At 42.8% G+C, this 25957-nt stretch overlaps 1 protein-coding gene across 4 annotated transcripts in view; it reads left to right on the top strand.

The window, feature by feature from the left end:
* ASTN2 (astrotactin 2) overlaps positions 1–25957 on the top strand; it is a 987199-nt gene that overhangs the window by 596785 nt on the left and 364457 nt on the right. For all 4 annotated transcript variants that reach the window (XM_007968251.3, XM_007968252.3, XM_007968250.3 and 1 more), the window contains one exon: positions 10672–10838. In XM_007968251.3, the coding sequence (XP_007966442.1) occupies positions 10672–10838 (167 nt within the window). The remainder of the gene's footprint in view (positions 1–10671; positions 10839–25957) is intronic.

Genomic DNA, 25957 nt, shown 5'->3' with positions numbered 1-25957 from the left:
TATACAGACACACTAAATGTCATTTCTGGCACTCCACCTATTCATTCAGCAAATAACAGGTACCAACTATATGCCAGACGGCTTAGGTAAAGCCACATGGTCCATCCTATTATAACATTTACCTTTTGGGGGAGGAGACAGATAATAAGCAAAAAGCTAATTAAACACTTATAATATACAGGTAATCTCAAACGATGGCTAGATCTCATCTGCCCCTACTCATCCTCAAAGGTACAGGGCATGAAGTCCATGACAGAGGAAGGAATGATGGTAACTGGTAAACCCACTTCATGTACTTAGAAAGCCTTTCCCACAGGCATGGATCAAATCTTGCCTTTAATTTGCTGTGTGATGTTGGTCAAGTCCCCTTACCTTCCTGACCCTCAGTTTCCCATCAGCAAATCATCTTGGGGAGAGAGATTATAGGATCTGCAAGTTTGCAAAATGCTTTAACCCGAAGGGAAGTGAGTGTAGCGGACAGAGAACACCAAGCTGGGGCAAGGGAAGCCTGGCTTCACGTTCTCCACTCATGTGCTGAGGAATATGGGGTGATGTCCTCTAACTTTCTGGGCCTCAGTTCTAAAGTAAGGAGGTTAGATCAGCTCTAAGCCTTGCCTTGTTCTAACTTCCTAAATCTAGACGTCAGTCAGCCAGTAAATAACAGGACTTCCTACAGCTACACGTCAGTCAGCCAGTAAATGACAGGACTTCCTACAACTAGATGTCAGTCAGTCAGTAAATGACAGGGTGGTGAAGTGGCTTGCCCATTAGGCAGTTAATAGCAACAAAGTTGGGAAGCCTGAGAAGCTCTGCCTCTTTTACCACCAAAGTATATAACCCTCTCCTCAGCTTCCTCCTCTGCAAAATGGGAATCATGACGGTACCTACCTTATCTGCTGCAAGAAATTGCTGCAAACTCGGTGGCTTAAGATAATTATTAGGAAATTTGTTCTCTGCCAGTGCTGGAGGCCAGAAATTCAAAATCAAGGTGCTGGCATTTATTTCTGGTGGTGCTGCTTCTGGAGGCTCTTGAGGAGAATCCGTGCCTGGCCTCTTTCAGGTTGTGGTAGCAGCAGCATTGATTGGTTTGTGGCCACAATGCACCAATCTCTGTTCCACCCCCATGTCGCCTTCTCCTCTGTGTGTGTAATTTCTTCCTGCCTCTCTGTCATAAGAACATTTGTGATGGCATTTAGGCCAACCTGGGAAACCCAGGAGGGTGTCCTCAAGAGTTTTGACACAATCACATCAGCATAACCTTTACCATAGAAAGTCACATTCATAGATTCCAAGTTGCAGGGCTTAGGACAGAGACATGCCTTGGCAACCATTATCAGCCTGCCACTCTACCTCATGTATTTGCTATAGGGATTAAATAAGTTAAAACAGGTAAAGCACTTAGATAAAACCTGTAGTTTAGTGAACATGTTTAAAAAACAAATGTGGTAGAGTATCATTGGGGGATGGGAAGAACTGAGACCATACCCTGCCCAGGTGCCTTCTGTTACCTGGTAGGAAGATCAGTCATTCTTTTCAACATGCTCCACGAGTCTGCAAACAGACTGAAGCCAGGTCCCAGTACCCGCAAATGGCTCCAAATGACCCTGTGACCAGGTGCCCTCTTGTCTGATGGTGAATGTTCAGAGACAAGCAGGGACTTCCTCTGAGCTTGTATTAATATGTACAGCACTTCACTCACATGGAAAATTGATTTTTAAGCACAAAATGCAGCAGTTTTATAACCTTTCTGCAGCTTGACAAAGGCCATTTATAACCTACTTTCTCTGTCACTCTTCCTGGCGCCAGTCTCAAATGTCTTGAAGAACTCTTGCATGCATTTGTAATTATAGAATCTTCTCAGGCAAAATTTAATTTCCAAGAGGGCTGACCTTTTTTTTTTTTGTTGTTATTGTGGTTTTTGTAAATTAATTTTTATGTGTATGTTTTATTATTGGTGTTGTTTAGGTGACGGCATGGGAAGCGGAGCAGGGAGTTGGCCGGTAGGGGCTCACGGTGGGAAGGCATTTTAATCAGTGATGTCCGGTGATGGATGAGGAAGGCTGGGCTCTGGGTGTTAATCTTTGTGGACAAGAAATGCCAGCAGGAGGACTGAAATAAAAACCCAGTACCTCATTTTCTCTTCTGAAGGCAAGAGTGTTGGAACTACTTCTCTATCAGCTGGGATGGAGAAGATGAGCTCAGCCTCATCAAATGATAGAAAACTAAATTAAATCAATAGCCATCTGTCTCCACAGTATATGATTTTCCACTGAAGGATCGCATAGCAGGTGCCAGACCCACTGACAAGAGCATTCTAGCTGAGGCCATTGAAGGTAGAACTCCTTGGAGTTTGCTTAGGGACCAGAAGATTATGGGGAGGGCTGTGCATATGGCAAGCAGAGCACTTGGTTTTCTATAAAGGGAGGGCCTTGAATATCAGTTTACGGCAGATTCCCATGTTTTAAGATTCATTTACTTATTTAAGCTGGGGAGTGATGCTATTTAGAATTAGCACTCTGTTGGCCATTTGGAGGATGGTTTTGAGAAAGCCTGACTGGAGTCCAGCAGACTGGCTAGGAGCCCTTCCCATGATGTTGTGAGTATGCAGGAATCTCACTTACGGCTCCAGGGACAAGGGTGGAGAAGAAGAGTCAAATTCAAGACAGGAAGGAAGGTAATTCACATTTTATGAGTACCAAATTATGTGCCAAATTCTGAAGTAAGGTATGCACACCCATGATCCACCTTAAGCTTCACCCTGGAGGCGGAGCTGGCAGTGAGCCCAGACCTCGCCACTACACTCCAGCCTGGGTGACAGAGTGAGACTCCGCCTCAAAAAAAAAAAAAAAAAAAAAAAAGTTTCACAACTAATCTGTAGTTGTAGATATTGTGCCCGTTTATTAGCTGAGAACATTGAGGCTCAGAGATGGCAAGTAACTTCTCTGGGTCATGTAGTGAGGAGAGGAAAACCTGGAAATTAAACTCATACTGGTAGAGGCTTTTAAATATATATCTGGCAGCCTCCCCATGTGACCTTTCTAACAGTAGACCCTATAGGGCAGTAACAGTAAAAACAATAATGCGTATGATCCCAGCAATGTCAATATTAACAAGCAGCTGACATTTGCTGTGTTGTTGTTATACCCAGACCGTTTGTTCCCCAAAGAAGACCACCGGAGTCCAGAGTCAAAGCCAAGCGGCAAGGATCTTTACTACAAGTTCGAACTTGGTCCCTCCATTCTACAGCATACAAGAGGGCCTCGAACAATGCGAGTGCTTGCTTTTTATAGCCCGATGTAAACAGGATATGTAAAGTTACAGGGAACAAGGTAATTCTCTCAGTTACAGCATTACAATTGGTTAACATTATACATTTAGCATTCCTTATCGGAGATCTCCCAGGTGATGTTTTTCTGAAGTTTGAAAGAAATATGGGGGAATGTGTTTGTGCTGGGCTCAGGAAGTTGGGAGATATATGGGGGATGTGCCTCATTCCTTTCATTCCCCCCTTCTTTTCAGGTAACTTTAGAGCCAATCTTGGGTCTTATAAGTCTGACTCTGTTTCAGTGTTTACAGGTTGGTATTGGGCTCTGAGGACCATGAGCTGAACAGTGTCAAACCTTTCTCTGACAAACTGCAAAATTCTGTTAACAACACAAGGTCCTACGGTTAGCAGAAATAGTAGACTTAGCAGGGGTCCAAGGAAGGGGGCTAACAGAGAAAACATAGAGGAATTCCACCATTGGTCTGCAGCTGAAGCAAACTGCCGTGTTTTTACTTCAGTGCTTAACTTGCGTAACTGTTGGACCCGGTCTTCTACAAGCCCTGATTCATTTATGTAGAAACAACAGTCTTCTTTTAGAAACATACATGTACCACCTTTTTCCGCAGTGAGTAGGTCTAGGGCCCTCCGGTTCTGCAAGGTTACCTGGGCTAGGGATGTGAGCTGCCGCTGAAGGGAGGCAAGGGACTCAGCTGACTCCTCCATAGCAACGGCAAATTGTTGGTACAACTTGTTGCTTTCTATGAGGGTGTGACCTAGGGCTCCCCCCGCCATCCCGGCCGCAATGAGGGATGCGGTGAGGGAGATTCCTGTAATGAGGGGGAGAAATATGGCTTGTGTAGGTCTCAGTCTAGGGACTGGGTGAATAGCAGTACTAGTCCAGTTACCGGTGTACCCTAGGAACTCGCCAGCAGTTGGTAGAGTCAACTGGGGAACTAATGTGACAGGAAGACACAGTAGGTTGGTAACAGAGGGACTAGATAGGTCCTTAGATAATGTCCTATTACACCAGAAGAATATGCCCGGCGGGGCCCTTAGGGTGATATTAGGGGGTACTGCAGTGATGCTGCAGAGGCTGGAATTGGTTCCTGAGAAACAGTAGGGAAACTTCTCCTGACTGGGGTTTAGGTATAGGGGCACGTTTAGGATAGGGGCATATGAGAGGTTTCGGAGGTTGTTAGCTTGGGCAGAGGTAGAGGATCCCCATGGCAGAGGGACAGCGGTTAGCGGTGGACGCCCTAGACGCCCACACAGAAAGCAGCCAGACAGGCTGTGAAGTCCTGTAAGGTTAGCAAGCTCTAGTCCTTCTTGTAATAATTTTAACCAGGAGAAAAGACTTAAGTCTTGTGTTAGTCTGTTTTCCTGTCGTTGGATATTCCTGTGGACCAGGGGCAGTACTTGCACTAGGCCTCGCCACAGATAGAGGTGACTGCTAGGCCATGTGGAGGAAGGGGAGTAGTATACAGCCCCATGTTGAGGCTGCTAGGCCATGTGGAGGAGGGGGAGTAGTATACCGCCCCATGTTGAGGCGTGGTCCAGCGGGAGTTCCAGGGGTCTCTAACTATCTATGTATATGAAAAGTCTCCATCCCGTCTATGATGGATGGGCCACTTAGGGTCCAACTGTTCTTCCTCTCCCCAATAACGGGACCTATGGATGTTACAATAGTTATAAGGACAGCCGGTATTTTGGTGCCACCAATAGTGTTTACAATTGTATTCAGTCTGATCAAACTCAAAACATATTATTGGTGTCACTGGTTTGGCTATTTGAAAGCCAGTAAAATTTAGTAAGATTGGGCTATTGCACCCTGAGGAGGGGCAATCAGCACTGGCCAATAATTTCCCGGGCTTATGAGGTTGTCCAGGGTGGGTTCGGTTTTCATAAAGCCAGAATCTCCAGACAAAGGGATTAGATGCTGGTTTGGTGTTTTCCCCAGCGGCCACTAGGGTGGCTAACGTTAGGGCTAGACTACCTAACTGCATGTTTGCAGTGAGCCATGTTGCCAGCGCAGGGTGAGTTTTAAGGGGTTGTTCTTACCTCTGTCCACAGTCCACGTGGCCGGTGCTTCAGCTGCTGCCGTGATTGGTCCCAGAAGGTCGGAGGTTGGGTCCACTGGCTTGACGTGGGTGTAGTGGATCCACGACGTGATGCCTTCTACCTTTAGGGTGGTGGGTGTGGTCAGGAGTACCTGGAGTGGTCCCTTCCACCTGGGTTCTAGGGTCTCTTGTCGGTGTCACTTAACCAGGACCCAGTCTCCCGGCTGGTATGGATGGGGTGTCGGTGGGGGGCCAGTCTCATATAGTTCCTTCAGCTTGGGCCAGATTTCTTAATGAATTTTCTGCAAGGCTTGTAGGGAAAATAAGAATTCAGAGACATTTTCTGTTTCAGACTTAAGCAGATCATCTTTTAAGCTGGGAACCAGGGGTGGAGGTCTGCCATACATGATTTCGTAAGGGGTAAGGCCCAGTCTGTAAGGGGTATTACGGGCCCGGAACAGAGCGTAGGGGAGAAGAACCACCCAATTAGCGCCAGTCTCCATAATCAATTTAGTTAAGGTCTCTTTTAAGGTCTGATTTATCCTCTCTACCTGTCCTGAACTCTGGGGCCTGTAAGCGCAATGTAGTTTCCAATTTGCCCCAAGGATGGAAGCCAAATCCTGACTTACCTTAGTGATGAAGGCGAGCCCGTTATCTGACCCTATCTGGACGGGGAAGCCATACCTGGGAAGGATATCTTCCAGAATTTTCTTTGCTACGACTTGAGCAGTTTCTCCTTTGGTTGGGAATGCTTCAGTCCACCCTGAAAAAGTATCTACAAAGACAAGTAAGTACCGATACCCGTACTTTCCTGGCTTTATTTCAGTAAAATCTACTTCCCAGTAGATACCGGGCCTGGTTCCCCTGAGCCTTGTTCCCGCTGCAGTCTGGGATTGGGGGTAGGCATTGTTAAGCTGGCAGACTTTGCAACTTGCCACGATGCTGCTGGCCTTCTAGGCTGTATGTCTGAATTTGAGCTTAGAGCGTCTGATCAGGTCTATCATCTGCCGAGCACCCAGGTGGGTGGTTCGGTGGATGTGTTCTAATACTTGTTGTCCTAATTTTTCTGGTAGGATGGTTTGGTCATTAGTATCAGTCCACCACCCATTCTGGATCTGTTTCAGGGGAAGTTTGTCAATCCACTGGAGATCTTGTTCTGAATAATCAGGGGAATATGGCAAGTCCCGGGGGCCCGGGTCAGGGAGCTGGAGTGCAAGGAGTTGGCTGGGAGCCTTTGCCACATTTCTTGCAGTTTGGTCTGCCATAAAGTTGCCTTGAGCAGTTGGAGTGGTTGGTTTCTGATGCCCTGGGCAATGCACAATGGCTAACTTTTCTGGCTTCCATAGCACTGTTAACAGGGCTAGGATCTCTTGCTTGTTTTTTATCTCTTTTCCTTCAGCCGTTAGTAACCCTTGCTCCCTGTAAATGGCCCCATGTATGTGCGCCGTAGCAAAAGCATATCGGCTGTCTGTATATACTGTCAGCTTTTTCCCTGCCCCTAAGGTAAGAGCTTGGGTGAGCACTATCAGTTCGGCCTTCTGGGCCGATGTCCCCGGGGGCAGGGGTTCCGCCCAGATTACCTCAGTCTCTGAAGTCACTGCCGCTCCAGTGTACCTCTGGCCTTGATGCATGAAGCTGCTCCCATCAGTGAACCAGACGAGGTCAACATCAGGGAGTGGGCGGTCCTGCAGGTCCTCTTGAACTCCGTGCACCTGAGCTAGTATCTCGGTGCAAACATGGAGTGGCGCGTCCAGGTCCGGGTTGGGCAGCAGCGAGGCAGGGTTTAAGGTCGTTGGGGGCAGGAAGGTTATCCTGATAGGATTTAGTAGTAGTCCTTGGTAGTGGGTGAGCCGGGCGTTACTTATCCATCGATTAGGTGGCTATTTGAGTATACCTTTGATGGCATGTGGGGTAACGACCCGCAATTCTTGACCCATGACAAGTTTATTAGCATCTTGTACCATCAGAGCCGTGGCTGCAATCATTCGGAGACAAGGGGGCCACCCGGCAGCCACTGGGTCTAACTTTTTTGACAGGTAGGCAACCGGCCTCCGCCAGGGGCCTAAGTTCTGAGTTATTACCGCCTTGGCGACACCCTTACTCTCGTCTATGTATAAGTGGAAGGGCTTGGTGACATCAGGTAGTCCCAGTGCAGACGCAGAGAGTAGGGTGGTTTTGATCTGTTGGAAAGCCGACTCGGCTTCGTCTGTCCAATTAAATGGCTGCTGCCCCCGTGTTGCCTGATACAAGGGTTTAGCCAGTTCTGTGAACCCAGGTATCCATAGTCTACGAAATCCCGCCGACCCCAGGAATTCCCTCACTTGTCGGGTGGATTGTGGCCTGGGGATCTGCAGAACAGTCTGCTTCCGAGCGTCTGTTAACCAGCGCTGCCCTCCTTTTAGCAGGTACCCGAGATATGTTACTTCTGGCTTACAGATTTGAGCTTTTTTTGCCGAGGCTCGGTAGCCTAGATTTCCCAGTGCTTGAAAGAGACTTTTGGTCCCTTGAATACAAGCTTCTTGGGTCTCAGCAGCAATCAGGAGGTCATCAACATACTGTAGTAAAGTTATTTCAGGGTGTTTACATCGGTACTCACCCAGGTCTTCATGGAGGGCCTCATCGAACAGGGTAGGAGAGTTTTTGAATCCCTGCGGCAGCCTGGTCCATGTCAGTTGGCCACTTATGCCCCTTCCAGGGTCATTCCACTCGAAGGCGAAGAGCTTTTGGCTCTGAGGGGCTAAAGGCAAACTGAAGAAAGCATCTTTCAAATCTAAAACAGTGTCCTGATTTACGAAAGACATTACAACAGCTGCCTGACTTCCTGGAGCCTCTGGGTCTATGGGGGTGTACTGTCTAAAAGCTTCCATTAATCTTTTTAAGTAGGTAGCTGGGCTCTCTGTCTTTCCCTGCAGAACAGAGTATACTTTAGCCAAATTAGTGGGCTTGCGAGCAGCTGCCCGGAGACCCGCCATTAGAGTCTGGCGATAAAGGCGTAGCCCTCCCCTACCTTCTGCCATGTTGTAGTCCCACGCCGGCCTGGTCAGAGGAAAAGTCGCATTTATGAGGTCGGGGTTGGCAGTCGGTTGACCGTCGTCCCCCAGGACCAGCTTTCTAGCTTCTACCTGTATTCTCTCTCGCTCCTCCGTTGTGAACAAAATTCGGAGGAGCTGCTGACAATCATCCCAAGTGGGCTGGTGGGTGAACATGACACTATCCAGTAAAGCCATTAAATCTTTGGGGTTGTCTGAGAACCGAGCACTCTGGGTCTTCCAGTTATACAGATCACTGGTAGAGAATGGCCAGTACTGGAGCCTGGGGATTCCCGTGTCATCTGGGGGTCCTATTTCCCGAAGGGGTAGAGCCACTGTGGAGTCAGGCGGATGGGGGGACTAGCCCACGAAGTGCGCCCTCGCCTCCGCCCCGCCGGCCCTTCAGAGTTACTTTCACTCTCAGCGGGTCCGTGTGTGCCAGCTGCCTCCCGTCCGCCTGCTCCCTCCCCGTGGCTCAGCCCGGGGGCGGGGGCCTGTGGCCGGAAGGGGGTTCTGTGAACAGTGGGTCCCCGCTATCAGGTAAAACAGGATGGGGGGGGGGCAATAGGCTGCTTGGATTTTAGCGGCCGAGCAACCAGTGCCTTACAAGGTTCAGGGGCTTATTGGAAAGGTGACAGCCAAGGAGGCGGGTTCTCAACTAGGTCCTGCCATATGAGGATATATGGGATTTGATCCAAGTGGCCCACATGCCCGGGTAGGAAAATCTTGGACTTTACTCTAGTGATGACAGCAAGTTGGACCGTCCCTTCGGGTGGCCACCCCACATCAAAGGCAGGCCATTCGGAGCAGCACAGAGTAATTAGCTTTCCCTTCCTGATCTCTATACTAAGATCATGGCCCCTCGCTCTTACTTCCTTGAAATTACTTGTAAGGAGAGATAGAGGAGTGCTCTGGGTATTACCCATCCTGTAATAATTTGTAGTCTCTTCCTGTAAAGGAAGGTGGGTTAGAATCCCTGTAAAGGAAATCTGACTGATATCTAGTTGCAAGCGCGCTCCGGCAGCCCGGGTCAGAGACAGCCGCTGCCCAGATCGCAAACGCGCTCCGGCGGCCCAGATCGCGAGCGCGCCCCGGCAGCCTGGGTCAGAGACAGTCGCTGCCCAGACCGCAAACGCGCTCCAGCGGCCCAGATCGCGAGCGTGTCCCGGCAGCCCGGGTCAGAGACAGCCGCTGCCCAGATCGCAAGCCTGCACTGGTAGCCCGGGTCAGAGTTAGCTGCTCGGATCGCGACCTCGCGCTCCGGTAGCCCAGATCACAAGCGCGCACCAGTAGCCCGGGTCAGAGTTAGCTGCTCGGATCGCGATGGCGCTCCGGCAGCCCAGATCGCAAGCGCACACCGGTAGCCCGGGTCAGAGTTAGCTGCTCGGATCGCGATCGCACTCCGGCAGCCCAGATTGCAATTTAGATCAGAGAGAGCCAGGGGACGTCTCCCACCGGTCTCCGCTGACTGTCCTATAGCGCGTCCACCAGGACGGCGCCAGCTCCAGTTTCAGACCTCGTGAGTCACAGATTCAGATTCAGATTCATAACAGACACAGACAGACAAACGGAGACGAGCTGGCTCACCTATCAGTAGATCGATCCTAGTAGATCCGTTGACCAGGGGTCTGGTGGGCTTGGGGGAATCCCGGATGAGCCCCCAGATGTTATACCCAGACCGTTTGTTCCCCAAAGAAGACCACCAGAGTCCAAAGTCAAAGCCAAGCGGCAAGGATCTTTACTACAAGTTCGAACTTGGTCCCTCCATTCTACAGCATACAAGAGGGCCTCGAACAATGCGAGTCTTGCTTTTTATAGCCCGATGTAAACAGGATATGTAAAGTTACAGGGAACAAGGTAATTCTCTCGGTTACAGCATTACAATTGGTTAACATTATACATTTAGCATTCCTTATCGGAGATCTCCCAGGTGATGTTTTTCTGAAGTTTGAAAGAAATATGGGGGAATGTGTTTGTGCTGGGCTCAGGAAGTTGGGAAATATATGGGGGATGTGCCTCATTCCTTTCACTGCTGCCATGTGAGCCAGTGTTCTCAACACTTTGCTGACATTATCACTCTTCATTCTCACAATGCTATAAGAAGATAGTCACAAAAGTCCCATTTTACAGGTGGGCATGCTGAGGTTCAGAGAAGTAAAGGGACTTGTGGAACTTGTCACAAAACTATTAACTGACCAAAGGAGACTGAATACCTTTCTATCAATCCCTGACACATGTCTCTTCCAGGAGGGAGGAGAGGGCATGATGGGGCCTACAACCTCCCAAGCCATAACCACCCTGTTGCCCTCTCTCTGAGCAGTGCCCCGAGGAGCTGAAACCCATGAAGGATGGCTCCGGCTGCTACGACCACTCCAAAGGCATTGACTGCTCTGATGGTTTTAATGGCGGCTGTGAGCAGCTGTGCCTGCAGCAGACGCTGCCTCTGCCCTACGATGCCACTTCAAGCACCATCTTCATGTTCTGCGGGTGAGTCTGTGTCCCCAAGGCCCAGGTGCCCCATTTACAAAAGTGAGGGATGCATGAGAAAATGATCAGACACTACAACTCAGCAAGGCTGAACTTTGACCTTCGATAGAATGACCTTTCTGCCTCTCCTGTTTTAGCCCAAGAACCAAAAGCCAAAATTATAACCTTCTGTTGGGTGGGTTAAAAAAGAAAAAAATGAGAAAAATAAATATTGGGTTAATAAATATAACCCATGCCCAGGCCTCATCCTAGAGCCAGGAGCTTTTTCCTGCTGAAGCCTCCTGCCCTTCTGAATCTACCTGTATGGCCCTAGTCAGTGCAGTTTGGAGACAAAAGCAGACGTCTTGAAGGTGGTCACAAAGGTTTCAGGTTTGGTGCATAAAAGCACAGGCTAAGCCCAGGCTTCAAGCTCAGTTTCAGCAGGAATGTAACAGTGTGAGTGCAGTGTTCAGCCTTTCTGTGTCCTCATGTCCATATCTGTAAGGACAATTAATTGGAGGAGGGGAAGGCTAAAGGAAACAATGCAAGTAAAGCTTGTAGGGCAGCGCTGGCTCTCGAAGGACTCAAGCTGAGTTTTGAAATAAGTTTGAGGCTAAAAGGGGAACATGCTGGGACTAACTTGCTGAGTGACCTCCAACAAGTCATGTTCTCTGTCTGGGCCACAGTTTGACCATCTGTGAAAAGAGATCTTTGGGGAAGGATGGCTGACGTTTCTTCCAGCTTACCTTGCTTTCCATTTGAAGACTGCAATGGCCATTACCTCTGCTTTTGACAGCACCTTGCATAGCATTTGGTCCTCAGTAATCACTCAAGAAAATAGACATTTTTTCTTCTCCTCTCCATTCCCTTTCTGATTATGTCTTAGTATTAGAATATTTGCTTATCTTTTGACATTCTGTGACTCAGAAAAATAATCTTGTACTTGTGGAAGAAGTACATTTAATGCTCTCTTTACTAAGAGAGAAAAGCAGAACAGGACATTTAACAACCTTTTAAGTCCTATGTTTCACAAATAGGGGGTGAGCGTGGGCATGGGTTTAATTTCAGTTTACCAGAAAAATTAATTTAACTTGTATGATTCTAGTGCGTAGAGTCCAGTTTTTCTTCGAGGGCTTGTTTCAAGGTCTCCTTTCCTGCCCTAGTTGCACTTAGGGCTGCCGGTGCCTTTGCGCAGGTATAGAAGCAGCTCACTGGAGGCCCTAGATATGTATCAGTAAAATAAATAAGAAATAAATTAGGGTATGCAGACCTGAATTTATAGCGATCTCTCCTAAGCTTAAGTGACTGCAGGGCAGTGTTGAGTAAATTATGCATGGCTTTAGATCTTCAGGCTGCATACAGAATCAGCCATGTTCTTGTCATTGTTATTTTTCTCTCTCTGTGTTTGGGATGGGGTGGGGGCTGTTCTGTGGCAAATAACAACAGCAACAGCAGCAGCAGCAGCAATAATGGATTTTGACATCAGAAACTATTACCACCTTCCATCCACAGCACACTACAGGGAACCGTGGATTCAAAAGACACGAATTCTAATCCTAGCTCTGCCACTCTCTTAGGCATAAGGCAAGCCTTTCGGGACGCCTGACCTTCCATTGTCTCATCTGTAAAATTTTTATACCTACTTTAATATAATGATAATTCTGAAGAGTGAAAGTATTTCATATTTGTTACCCTCTGAAGGTTAAGAAACATGCCCAAGGTCATATGACTAGTGATGTGGCTCAATATCTCCTTGCTGTGTGACCTTGAGCAAGTTAATTAATATCTCTGTGCCTCAGTTTTCTCATCTATAAAACAGGGATAATAGTAATATCTGTCTATAGAGATGTTATAAGGACTAAATATATTACCATTTACGTTAATATTTGTGAAATGCTTTGGAACAATGTCCTGCACAGAGTTAGCAATGTATGTGTTTGTTAAATAAATTAACTTAAATGATTCTAATAACATTTGCTAGTGACCTGATGCACTAGACAGGACTAATCAATGGGCAAAAACTGGAAGCTTTCCCTTTGAAAACTGGCACAAGACAGGGATGCCCTCTCTCACCACTCCTATTCAACATAGTGTTAGAAGTTCTGGCTAGGGCAATCAGGCAGGAGAAAGAAATCAAGGGTATTCAGTTAGGAAAAGAAGAAGTTAAATTGTCCCTGTTTGCAGATGACATGATTGTATATTTAGAAAACCCCATCGTCTCAGCCCAAAATCTCCTTAAGCTGATAAGCAACTTCAGCAAAGTTTCAGGATACAAAATCAATGTGCAAAAATCACAAGCATTCTTATACACCAGTAACAGACAAACAGAGAGCCAAATCATGAATGAACTCTCATTCACAATAGCTTCAAAGAGAATAAAATACCTAGGAATCCAACTTACAAGGGATGTGAAGGACCTCTTCAAGGAGAACTACAAACCACTGTTCAGTGAAATAAAAGAGGACACAAACAAATGGAAGAACATACCATGCTCATGGATAGGAAGAATCAATATCATGAAAATGGCCATACTCCCCAAGGTAATTTATAGATTCAATGCCATCCCCATTAAGCTACCAATGACTTTCTTCACAGAATTGGAAAAAACTGCTTTAAAGTTCATATGGAACCAAAAAAGACCCCGCATTGCCAAGACAATCCTAAGCCAAAAGAACAAAGATGGAGGCATCATGCTACCTGACTTCAAACTATACTACAAGGCTACAGTAACCAAAACAGCATGGTACTGGTACCAAAACAGAGATATAGACCAATGGAACAGAACAGAGCCCTCAGAAATAATACCACACATCTAAAGCCATCTGATCTTTGATAAACCTGAGAAAAATAAGAAATGGGGAAAGGATTCCCTATGTAATAAATGAGAACAGAGCCCTCAGAAATAATACCACACATCTACAGCCATCTCATCTTTGATAAACCTGAGAAAAACAAGAAATGGGGAAAGGATTCCCTATGTAATAAATGGTGCTGGGAAAATTGGCTAGCCATAAGTAGAAAGCTGAAACTGGATCCTTTCCTTACTCCTTATATGAAAATTAATTCAAGATGGATTAGAGACTTAAATGTTAGACCGAACACCATAAAAACCCTAGAAGAAAACCTAGGTAATACCATTCAGAACATAGGCATGGGCAAGGACTTCATGTCTAAAACACCAAAAGCAATAGCAACAAAAGCCAAAATTGACAAATGGGATCTAATTAAACTAAAGAGCTTCTGCACAGCAAAAGAAACTACCATCAGAGTGAACAGGCAACCTACAGAATGGGAGAAAATTTTTGCGATCTACTCATCAGACAAAGGGCTAATATCCAGAACCTACAAAGAACTCAAACAAATTTACAAGAAAAAAACAACCCCATCAAAAAGTGGGCAAAGGATATGAATAGACACTTCTCAAAAGAAGACATTCATACAGCCAACAGACACATGAAAAAAATGTTCATCATCACTCGTCATCAGAGAAATGCAAATCAAAACCACAATGAGATACCATCTCACACCAGTTAGAATGGCAATCATTAAAAAAATCAGGAAACAACAGGTGCTGGAGAGGATATGGAGAAATAGGAACACTTTTACAATGTTGGTGGGACTGTAAACTAGTTCAACCATTGTGGAAAACAGTGTGGCAATTCCTCAAGGATCTAGATCTAGAAATACCATTTGACCCAGTCATCCAATTACTGGGTATATACCCAAAGGATTATAAGTCATGCTGCTGTAAAGACACATGCACACGTATGTTTATTGCGACACTATTCACAGTAGTAAAGATTTGGAATCAACCCAAATGTCCATCAGTGACAGACTGGATTAAGAAAATGTGGCACATATACACCATGAAATACTATGCAGCCATAAAAAAGGATGAGTTTGTGTCCTTTGTAGGGACATGGATGCAGCTGGAAACCATCATTCTCAGCAAACTATCGCAAGAACAGAAAACCAAATACCGCATGTTCTCACTCATAGGTGGAAATTGAACAATGAGATCACTTGGACACAGGAAGGGGGAACATCACACACTGGGTCCTATTGTGGGGAGGGAGTAGGGGGAAGGGATAGCATCCTAGGAGATATACCTGATGTAAATGATGAGTTAATGGGTACAGCACACCAACATGGCACATGTATATATATGTAACAAACCTACACATTGTGCACATGTACCCTAGAACTTAAAGTATAATTAAAAAAAAAAAAAAAAAAAAAAAAAAAAAGGACTGTGAAAGTCTTAAAGAAGACTGAATGGGTGAGAGTGTGTGGTGAGTTGTTAAAACCCATCCAAATGGTAATAAACAGGACAAAAGAAACAAAACCCAGGCATCCTAAAAGCAACTGCAGTTTCAACAGGATTTGGAAACTGTCTATTAGGAATGCAAATGAGAAGTTACCACACTTGTTAGAAGCACTGTAAACAATGAAAGCTATTAGCAGGTACTTGTGAGATAGATAGTCTAGAGAGAAGTGGGATGCTATTGAATTAAGCAAGGGAAACAAAATAAACTCATTATCAAGAGGACCTTCCCAACTTGCTCAAAGCTCTATGACCTTCCTAAGAGTGTTCTGGGTAGGAGAAGGTTTAATAAATCTGTTTGCAACCAGGTTAATAATAGCAGCTAACATTTACCAAGGACTTTCTAGGTACCATGACTGTTCTAAGTGCTTTGGGTACATTAGCTCATTCAATTCTCATAACAATTCTACAAGGGATGTACTATTATGATTCCCATTCTATGGTTTTTTGTTTTGTTTTTAAAAAAAGCACAGAGTGGCTCAGTAACTGTCCAAGGTCACATATCTGGTAAGTGAGGTTATGGAGATTGAAACTTAGGTATTGTGGTTCCAGGCTCAGTCAAGACAGATCTGATGTCATTGCTGGCCTCTGGCCACATCTAGTCATGTGGTCTTTGGCAAGTCACTCAATTTCTCTGAGCCTCTGCTCTTTAATGTAGAATTAGAAGTGATTGTAGCACCATTGTGAAGATTAAATGAAAGTATACATGCACAGGAGCTGTCATAGTTAAGCACTCAGTAAACCGTAGTTATAATTAGTCTAGTAAGTATAAAACCATATCATTTAATTATGTAATTACTGGATTTGATGTCTTGTTTACTACTTTGTCTCCAGTACCTAAAACAGTGCCTGGCACATAGTAGGTTAAATTAATAATTGTTAAGTGAAGTTCCTCCATTAACATGGCTAAAGAAGTTTCCAGTCTGACTTTTCCAGTTGCATTTCCAGCTAGGTTCCTCTTCCTAGGTTAAGCCTACTGGTTTCAGTTTCTGGAGTTTTGACAACACTGTTCTCTCTGTCTCCTGTCTCCGTCTCCTTTGCACCTCCACTGACTCCCATTTGTCCCTGGCCCTTTAGCTTTCACCTACAAGTTTCAATTCAGGCATCACTTTTTCAGCAAGCCTTCTCTGAGCCCTAAGAGGTGTCAGGTGTGAGATATGCAGTTACCTTGGAAGAGGATGATAATAACACCCATCCTTCCTTTCTTTTCTTTTTTCTTTTTTGAGACGGAGTCTCGCTATCACCTAGGCTGGAGTGTAGTGGTGCAATCTCAGCTCACTGCAACCTCTGCCTCCTAGGTTCAAGTGATTTTCCTGCCTCAGCCTCCCTAGTAGTTGGGACTACAGGTGCGTGCCACCACACCCATCTAATTGTTTGTATTTTTAGTAAAGATGGGGTTTCACCATGTTAGCTAGAATGGTCTCAATCTCCTGACCTCATGATCTGCCCACCTTGGCCTCCCAAAGTGAGTGCTGGGATTACAGGTGTGAGCTACCATGTCTGGGCAATATTCGTACTTTCAAATGGATAATATTTAAATATTGACTGAATGTTGCATGGGGTTAGGGCCTATATAGAAAGGACATTTTTTCCTTGTCTTTTTATTTATTTGTATTTCTACTTACAAGGGAGAGGATTATTTACATTTTGTCTCAAAATCTAATTTATCCCAGTGAAATCTTGACATCTCTTACAGACTGGACCTCTGGCTGGCTGCCCTGATTGTCAGCCTCTCATCAGTTTAAGTTCTCCAAAACAGAGTAAAACATCCTTTCTCTGGGATCCCACAGCCCCCATGGCTCTCCCTGTGATCACCCCATAGCTTGGTTGATTTACCTGCATTCCTGTCTGTTCCTATCATACTGTGAACTCCTCATGAGCAGGGTCTAGGTCCTAGGCACCTGTGTGTCTCATTGCCATTCCCACTGCTTGGCCCAAAGACGTACTTGGAACCATAATGATTGAATTAAATAATTCATCCACCTAAGATTTGTTGTGTCCTACTCTGTGCCTGGTCTTTTATTAGATGCAAATAATCATTGAGTACGAGTTCTTCTCCAGCAGGGGCAAAGAGGTGCCTAAACCTCACTGGGTCCTGACTGATACTGACAGAGCACAAGTACCAAAATGGTAGACAGAAGCAGGTGAATTCAAGATAGGTTGAGAAGGTCATTGGATATTAAGCTAAAACCTGTAGAATAAATCCTTAGAACCAGTTTTATAGGTGAGAGGGCATCACCTCCTGTGAATACCTTGGGAAGTTACCTAGCAACAAAGTTTGTCTGTTGTGTGTGTGTGTGTGTTTACAGTGTCTACCAAACACGCTTCCAAGAGAACTTATTTTACTCACATAAAGCCAATATATTTTTAAAAAGCTATTCATATAAAGATAGGAATGATGAGAGTCATTTTAAGGAGGGAAGAGAAAATGGTTTCAGAAGCTCAAAATGAAAGAGTCACTCAACGTGAGATAAATTTAACTGTGTGCTTCTTGGCAACCAAAGTAAACAGAGAGAGAAAAAAAATACCCCTAGTGGATTATACAGTTGTCCTTGTATGAGAAAAGGAAAGTTGTAGTTTTTTGTTTTGTTTTGTTTTGTTTTCAGGAGTTATACACCTTTTTCTGACATTATTTGCTAAGAGAGTTATTTCTCATATATTCCTATGTAAGAGATAGTGAGCCATTTCTTCAGCATTTTTGAAGTTTCAAGCATTTTTCAGATCATTTACAGGAGGAAACTGAGGCCCTCAAGGTGGGGGCACTCACAGTCAGTTAGGAGGTAAAATTGGGATAGGAGCTTAAGATATCCCAACCTTCTTGCTTCCAATTTAAATGAAAGTGCCCTAAAAACACATTAGCTCAAATAACACATCCAGCCTCAAATAGTCCTTAGTAGCCTCTCTGTCTAATATTCTCTTTATGTAATTTTAAGAGGGAAAGGAGATAAATGTGTTTAATATCCATAGTAACTGGACGCCACTTATTTTCACTGTCAAAGCTGAAGTCTAGTCTAACAGTAGAAAACACTGAATGACAGAACAGAGGCAGTGGCCTTCATTTTGATTATCAGTACCAAGTGGAAGAGTTGGTGAGAGGTGAGGGGATTCATTCAGGCACTTGTTTTATTGTGGTTTCCACCTTTTATGTTAAAGCCTGAACCCTCACCCCTTTCACTTCTGGTTGGAGAACATGAATTTTACTTCTAATCATTAGCATAGAATACTTGCGTGCCAGGTTCTTGTCAAACATTAAAACTTTGTTTTCTCTTTTTTTTAAACATTTGTAAAAGCTCAGGTGTAAAAAATATTCACCGACAATTGATGGAAACATGTAATATCCATCCATTTGTCTGGATATCTATTTTCCAGTGTGGATTATATGGAACATTAGTTCCATGAGACATTCAAATATTCAACAACAACAACAACAACAACAAACTAAATGTTCAGAGTTTCCCATGTGGAAAAATCTGCACTCCTTAACTGCCTCTTACAGATTCCCAGTGTACCTGGGGATAGTCAAGTCTCTCCCAAATCATGCAGTGGAGAAACATATTTCACTGATTCTAGAGTGCCCATATTTTCCACATTTTAACATTTCTGAAGTGGGAAGGTATCTTAGTTTTAATGATTTGACAGAGTTTATTTGGCAGTCTTTTTTTTCCTTGTTTCTTTCTTAGTGTTATGCAAACTGGTAGTGTTTCTTACCATTGTTAGGGGTCTTAGACTATATAAAATCTACTATATAATTAATCCAGAGTTTTCCATGGAATTCTATTTTCTATTCACTTCCTTCTTTTCTCTTTCGAGAAACTGTAGATTTTCCCTTGAATAAAACCTATAACCAAAGACCACTCAGAGAACACGTCCTCTGATCTTCGTTTTGGCTAATGTTGGGACAATCCTGAGGGTATTGGTGAAAAAGATTCCCATGATATCAGTTAGAAGGGTTAATGCAGTTGAGTTCTTTAGGTGCTGGTTCTAGCCCTAATGATCCCAGGATGAAGTTTTCACAGGTTTCTGCATTAGGAAAACTGGGAAGGAACCTGTTTCTTTCTTGCCTTAGTAATAGGATACTTAGATTTATTCCTAACATTGGTCCAAGTCTACCTGTTGTGCAGTTCCTTGAGCTATTCTTACCCTTAACTACTTTTCTCTCTCTCTCTTTTTTTTTTTCTCTCTTGAGACGGAGTCTCGCTCTGTCACCCAGGCTGGAGCGCAATGGCGCAATCTCAGTTCGCTGCAACCTCCTCCTCCCAGGTACAAACAATTCTCCTGCCTCAGCCTTGCAGGCAGCTGGGATTACAGGCGCCCACCACCATATGCAGCTAATTTATTCTATTTTTAGTAGAGATGGGGTTTCGCCATGTTGACAGGCTGGTCTCAAACTCCTGACCTCAGGTGATCCGCCAGTCTTGGCCTCCCAAAGTTCTGGTATTATAAGCATGAGCCATCGCGCTTGGCCTATCCTTATTTTTTTTTTCTTTTTCTTTTTCTTTTCTTTTCTTTTCTTTTCTTTTCTTTCTTTCTTTCTTTCTTTTTTTTTTTTTTTTTTGAGGCAGAGTCTCACTCTGTTGCCCAGGCTGGAGTGCAGCAGTGCAATGTCCGCCTCACTGCAAGCTCTGCCTCCCAGGTTCACATCATTCTCCTGCCTCAGCCTCCCTAGTAGCTGGGACTACAAGCGCCCACCACCACGCCTGGCTAATTTTTTGTATTTTTAGTAGAGATGGGGTTTCACTGTGTTAGCCAGGATGGTCTCGATCTCCTGACCTCATGATCTGCCTGCCTCCACCTCCCAAAGTGCTGGAATTACAGGCGTGAACCACCACGCCCGGCAGCCTATTCTTAATATTTTTAAGGATTTGACTCCCTTTCTTATTTTAAAAATGTTTCTAGGATATGCATTTTGGTAATTCTGTTGATTCCATAAACCATTGAAGAATAAATTAATAAATAAAGGGTAAATTACATGAGAAAAAGAAATACTTTGCTTTGAGAGTTTGTACACAATACCATTTGTCTGTCGGTCTCAATTTTCTCCTTTGAACAACAAACAGATAGGAGGAGGTCATTTGTAATGAACTGGAAGGAGCACAGGATTTGGAGTAAGAAGATCCAAATCAAGGTTCTGGCTTTTCCAAAATGCTCATGTGACCTTGATTAGTGCACTTAGATGTCCCAGGCCTCAGGATTCTCTGCGGCAATGTTGGAATGAAAGTACCCATCTCACAATGTTGCTATGAGGATTAAATAAAACATGCTCTGAGCTAAGCACATAGAAGGTTTTATGGTGCACTCTCTAAAATCCCATCTAGGTTTGCTATTCTCTATAATGTGATGGGTGTGTTAAGGGTAACACATCCATTGCCTTCAGCTAAAATGCCCAGTTTGTATCTCTGCACTCATTTTATATTTTTCATTTTGGCACATGTATAAATAGAGTTTCATGTAGATCTTGGCTGGTTTCCTGTGAGCCTACACTCTTTAGAATTTCTATAGGAAAATCTCCCAGATGACAGAATGTTCTAAAGAAGCTATATAATTATGTGTCATAGTACAAAAATAAAATTAAAAAAAGAAACCAACAACTAAATAGACCTTAGCATAAACCTTCCTATGCCCTTAGGTGGCTCGGGGGGGAGACGGGAGAACTGCTCCTGTTTCAAAACTCAGGGGATCATTTGCCTTCACCAGGACGGGATTTTTTTTTTTTCCCCCTGAATCTCTCCTGCAAGCCACAATCTTTTCCCACCCACAGGGAAAAGAAAAATCACTGTAAATCCACAGTTGTGATATGCTTAAAGTTGTACACACGCACTCACATTCACACACACCTCTTGAGCTCCTAGGTTTGATTCCCAGCACCGCTATTGACTAGACTTAGACATACCTCCATAAACAAGTCACTCAACTTCTCTAAACCTCAATTTTCCCATCTGAAAGTGGAAACAATACCTCCCTGTGAGTGTCATGCATTTCCTATTGCTTCTGTAATGAATCACCACAAAGTTAGCATCCTAAAATATCACACTTTAGTTTACAGTTCTCAAGGTCAATATTCCTAAAATCAAGACTGACAGGGCTGCATTCCTTCTGGAGGCTTTAGGGGAAGATCTATTTCCTTGCCTTTTCCAACTGCTAGGGAGTATCTGCATTCATTGACTCATGGTCCCTTACTCTGCTCCCCTCTTGTTCTCCTCTGCTTCTAAGTTGCATCTCCTCTTCTGACTAACACATTTATCTCCCTCTTATGAGGAACCATATGATGACATTGAGACCACCCAGGTAACCCAGGATAATCTTCCCAACTCAAAATCCTTTACTTAATCCCATCTTCAAAGTCTCTTTTGCCATGTCAGATAACCTCGGGTGTTCGGGATTAGGATGTGGGCATTTTGAGGAGGCCATTATTCAACCTATTACAGGTTATAAGGAGCAAACCTTTATAATTTGGAGTCCTCTAATTCAGAAACATAGTTTGTATCTCTATCAACCGTTCTTTTAAAACATTCAGTGAAGTTTTTGACTTTTTGCATAAAGGTTTTGCACGTGGCTTTTGGAGATGTGCGCACACACACTCAGCACACATACACACACAAATAATGCATATATTTGACTTCTATATAATTCCATAGGCATAAATATATACAAATTATATATACACCTTATTTCTAATGAATGCCATATAAGAAGTTATCAATTATGTGCTGTGAAACAGAAAAACAAAAAAGGAATCAAAGAATAGCAACTATGTCAACTTTAAGAAACCTGGATCTAGGGAGAGGCCAGCAACTAGGATATGAGTACCAATGGAAAAAAATTTAAACTTCCTAGGATATGGAAATGGGTTAATAAACTGAATAACAACAACAATAACAATAATAAGCATAATAGCTGATGAATTACTTGAATACTGTATGAGAGATACAGTTTCGTCCTTTGTATAAGTTATCTCTAATTTTTACATCCCCATGATAAGGATTGACATTTTCCTTAATGGATTATGACACCAAAGCCTAGGGAAATTAGCAGACTTGATCAAGGTCATATAACTGGTAGATGGTACAACCTGTATTTGAACTCAAGTTTAGTTAGCTCTAAAATCTCAACTTGTGACTCCCTTAGAATCTCAATAAATTCACCAACCTAGAAATTATACAAACTACATTGTCAGTCTAAAAATGCAGTAATATTAGAAAAAGAGGAACAAACAAATTATCTATTTTGGAATTATATTTTTAAATATCTTCTAAGTGACACTTAGATATGGAAAAAATCAAACTCAAATTTTCACCTCGTTAGAAATGAGCAGGAGCATGAGGGCTGCATGTCAAACTTATGGGGTGGGGCAAAGCCGCAGTCAGAAGCTTCAAGGCATTTATTAAGAAGCAAGAAAGATTGAAAATAAACAAATGAGGCATTAAACTCAAGCAGCCATAAAAAGAAGTATACAACAAAGTCAGAAAACAGCAGGAAGGAATTAATACAAATAAAAGCTGAAATAAATTAAATAGAAAAGAAAAAAGGAAGCTCACCAAAAAAATACAAAATACAAAAAGCCTATTCAAAGGAGAGAGCAAAGAAAACACAAACACATTATGAATGAGCTAGTGCTTTAACTATAGAAACATAAAAGACAAAAGAAATTTAATGAGAACACTGCATAGAACTTTACACCAATACATATAAAAGTCTTGATAAAATGCATTATAATGTTAGAAAATATAAATTACCAAGTTTGAGTCATGAGGATATAGAAAATCTAAACAGGCAGATAATAAGGAAATAAATGGTAAGAGCTAAATATCTACGACTGAAAAGAAGTCATCAAGCCCAGGGGATTTTATAGGCAAGACTTATCTAATTATCAAGTAATGGATAACATCTTTCCTATATAAACTGATCCAGAGAAAGAAACAAAAAAGGATAGTTTTTTAACTTATTCCATAATCCTAATACCCAAACTGAGCAAATATATGCTTACCCATTTAGAAAAATTTAGTAGACATGTTAGAATGTTTAAGTTCTTTATGTTCGCAGGATACAACATCAACTTAAAAAAATCAGTAACAGCTTTACTCAAATCAGTAATAACTACGTAGAAAACATAAAAGAAAGCATAAATGAAAAACTGATCCTATTCCTGAGGTTTAAAAGAATGCAGCAATATAATTTTTCACTCTAAAAGGCACATAATGATCTTTACACATCAGCAAAGGAAGTACAGAGAGGTTAAGTAGTTTGTCTGAAGTCACACAACTGGTAAGTGGCAGACTCAGGATTTGGACTCTGTTAGTCTGGATCCAAAACATACTTGGATAAACCTCTACAGCATAGTGCCTTTCATAAATGCCCATGAATAATCTCCAAAAGACATGTGCAAAACCTTTATGCAAATAGTCAAAAACTTCACTGAATGTTTTAAAAGAACAGTTGATAGAGATATAAACTATGTTTCTGAATTAGAGGACTCCAAATTATAAAGATGCTGTATTAGTCAGGATAAGATAAGCTTTCTTCCTGTAGCCAGTGAACCTCCTCCCCCAACCAGAAGTTTGTGCACAAAAGTTAATTTCTTATTTGTGCAAAGTCTATTGTGATTGTGGCAGTCTTCCTCCATCCTGTAGAATGCATTGGGAACACATGGTCTCCAAGCTTGCCATAACAAGGGAAGAGGCAGCTTGAAAATCACAGGATGTTTTGAAAAGGCTAAGTCTGGTAGTGACTTGTATGGTGTCAGCACAGATTCCATTGTTCAGAATTCAGTTACATGGCCCCTTCAGCCCAACTGCAAGACAGGCTTAGACATGTAAGTCCAGGAAGAGGACATGGTGGTGTTAATGCAAGACATCTTTGTCACGGTTATCAGAAGTGCCCAGCACAGAGTTAACATGCAAAACATATTTATTAAATAAAAGTAAATAAAATTAGTATTAAAATCTTCCCCCAATTTAGTTTACAAATTCAAAGCATTGCCACCCAAAATTCCACTAGGGATTTGCATATAATTTGATAAGCCCATTCTGAAATTCATTTGAAAGGAAAAACGTGGAAGAGCAGTCAGGACTTTGGAAATAGAAAACTAGTGTTGATGAAGGGGAGGAGTATTACTTTATTACTATATCCAAAACAGGCAATAAAGCTATAGTAATTAAAATAGCTTGGAATTACTGCAGGAATATACAGATAATTAAACAGGAGAAACACCAACCATGTATACATGGCATACATAGGGATTACACGTGTAAAAAAAATAACATTTCAAGTTTGTTGTTGAAAGGTCACACATTTCAGACAATTGCCAGCCATTGTAAAAAACAGTTAAGTTAAAATAACCACTCACACTACATTCAAAAATAAATGTTATACATATTAAATAACCAAAGATTTTTTAAACCTATACATTACTAAAATAATATACAGAAATATATTTATCATCTTGTGGGTTTCTAAAGATTGCACACATTTCAGACACAAAGACCAAGAGAGAGGTAATAAGATATCAAAAGCAAGATTAAAATACAAGCACAGCCTGGAAAAAAATGTTAATATATATGGAAGGTGAAGGATAACTACCCAGAAAATATTTAGAGCATATATAAACCAATACAAAGAAAAGGGCAAATATCACAATAGAAAAATTGTCAATGCACATTAATGGATAATCTATAGAAGGAGAAATGCAAGTGACCATAATGTGAAAAGATGCTGAACTTAATCAGTAACAAGGTAAATGCAAATCCAAACAAAAATGAGTTATTTTTCCTATCCTAGATTGGCAGTAATGAACATGAAAGATGTAAAAAATGGGATCTTCCATTCATCAATTATAGGATTGTAAATGGTAGAGACTCTACAGGTGACTATTTAGTAGATCTATCAACATTTTAAAATTCATAAAACATTGACCAAGCAATTTCTTTTCTGAGTATCTCTTTTATAGAAACACATAGTTGGGCACAATGATATATGTGCAAAGATCTTCATTATGGCACTGTTCGTAATAACAAACAGCTATAAACAGCCAAAGTGCCCATCAATAAAAATTAGTTAAAAGCATTATGGTACGTTTATACTGTGCAATGCCAAATAACCATTAAAAAAGATAGATCTATATGTAGAGTGTTTTGAAAAGATCTCCAAGAAATAGCATCAAGTGCAAATGCATGTCTCACAACAATATATAGTGTAATTCTGTTTATGAGTTCATTGTGAAATGTGTATGTGCGTATGTGTGTGTATATAAATCCCACCAATTCAAAGAAATGTGTACGTACACACACACACACACACACACACACACACAATATGTATTTAAATGATTGAAAAACTCCTGGAAGAGCACTTAACTATCAACAATGGTGACTTCTGGGACAGGAAGTGAGGAGTGGGAATGAAGAAGTTCCATATTTTACTCTATAGACTTTGATAATAGTTTGTGTTGTTTTGTTTTGTTTTTGAGATGGAGTCTCACACTGTTGCCTGGGCTGGAGTGCAGTGGTGTGATCCCGGCCCACTACAACCTCCGCTTCCCAGGTTCAAGTGATTCTCCTGCCTCTGCCTCCTGAGTAGCTGGGACTACAGGCACCTGGCAGCACGCCTGGCTAATTTTTATTTTTTATTTTTAGTAGAGACAGGGTTTCACTATGTTGGCCAGGCTGGTCTCGAACGCCTGACCTCATGATCCACCCGCCTCAACCTCCTAAAGTGTTGGGATTACAGGCGTGAGCCACTGCGCCCAGCCAGACTTTGATAATGTTTACTCAACTTCAACAATAATATATTTATTCACAGTCACACAGGCATGTGGGTATGT

The sequence above is a fragment of the Chlorocebus sabaeus genome, chromosome 12 (assembly GCF_047675955.1).
Source record: "Chlorocebus sabaeus isolate Y175 chromosome 12, mChlSab1.0.hap1, whole genome shotgun sequence".
NCBI classification, from domain to species: domain Eukaryota; kingdom Metazoa; phylum Chordata; class Mammalia; order Primates; family Cercopithecidae; genus Chlorocebus; species Chlorocebus sabaeus.
The sequence above is the reverse complement of the archived record's forward strand: the minus strand, read 5'-3'. Positions and strand labels throughout refer to the sequence as shown.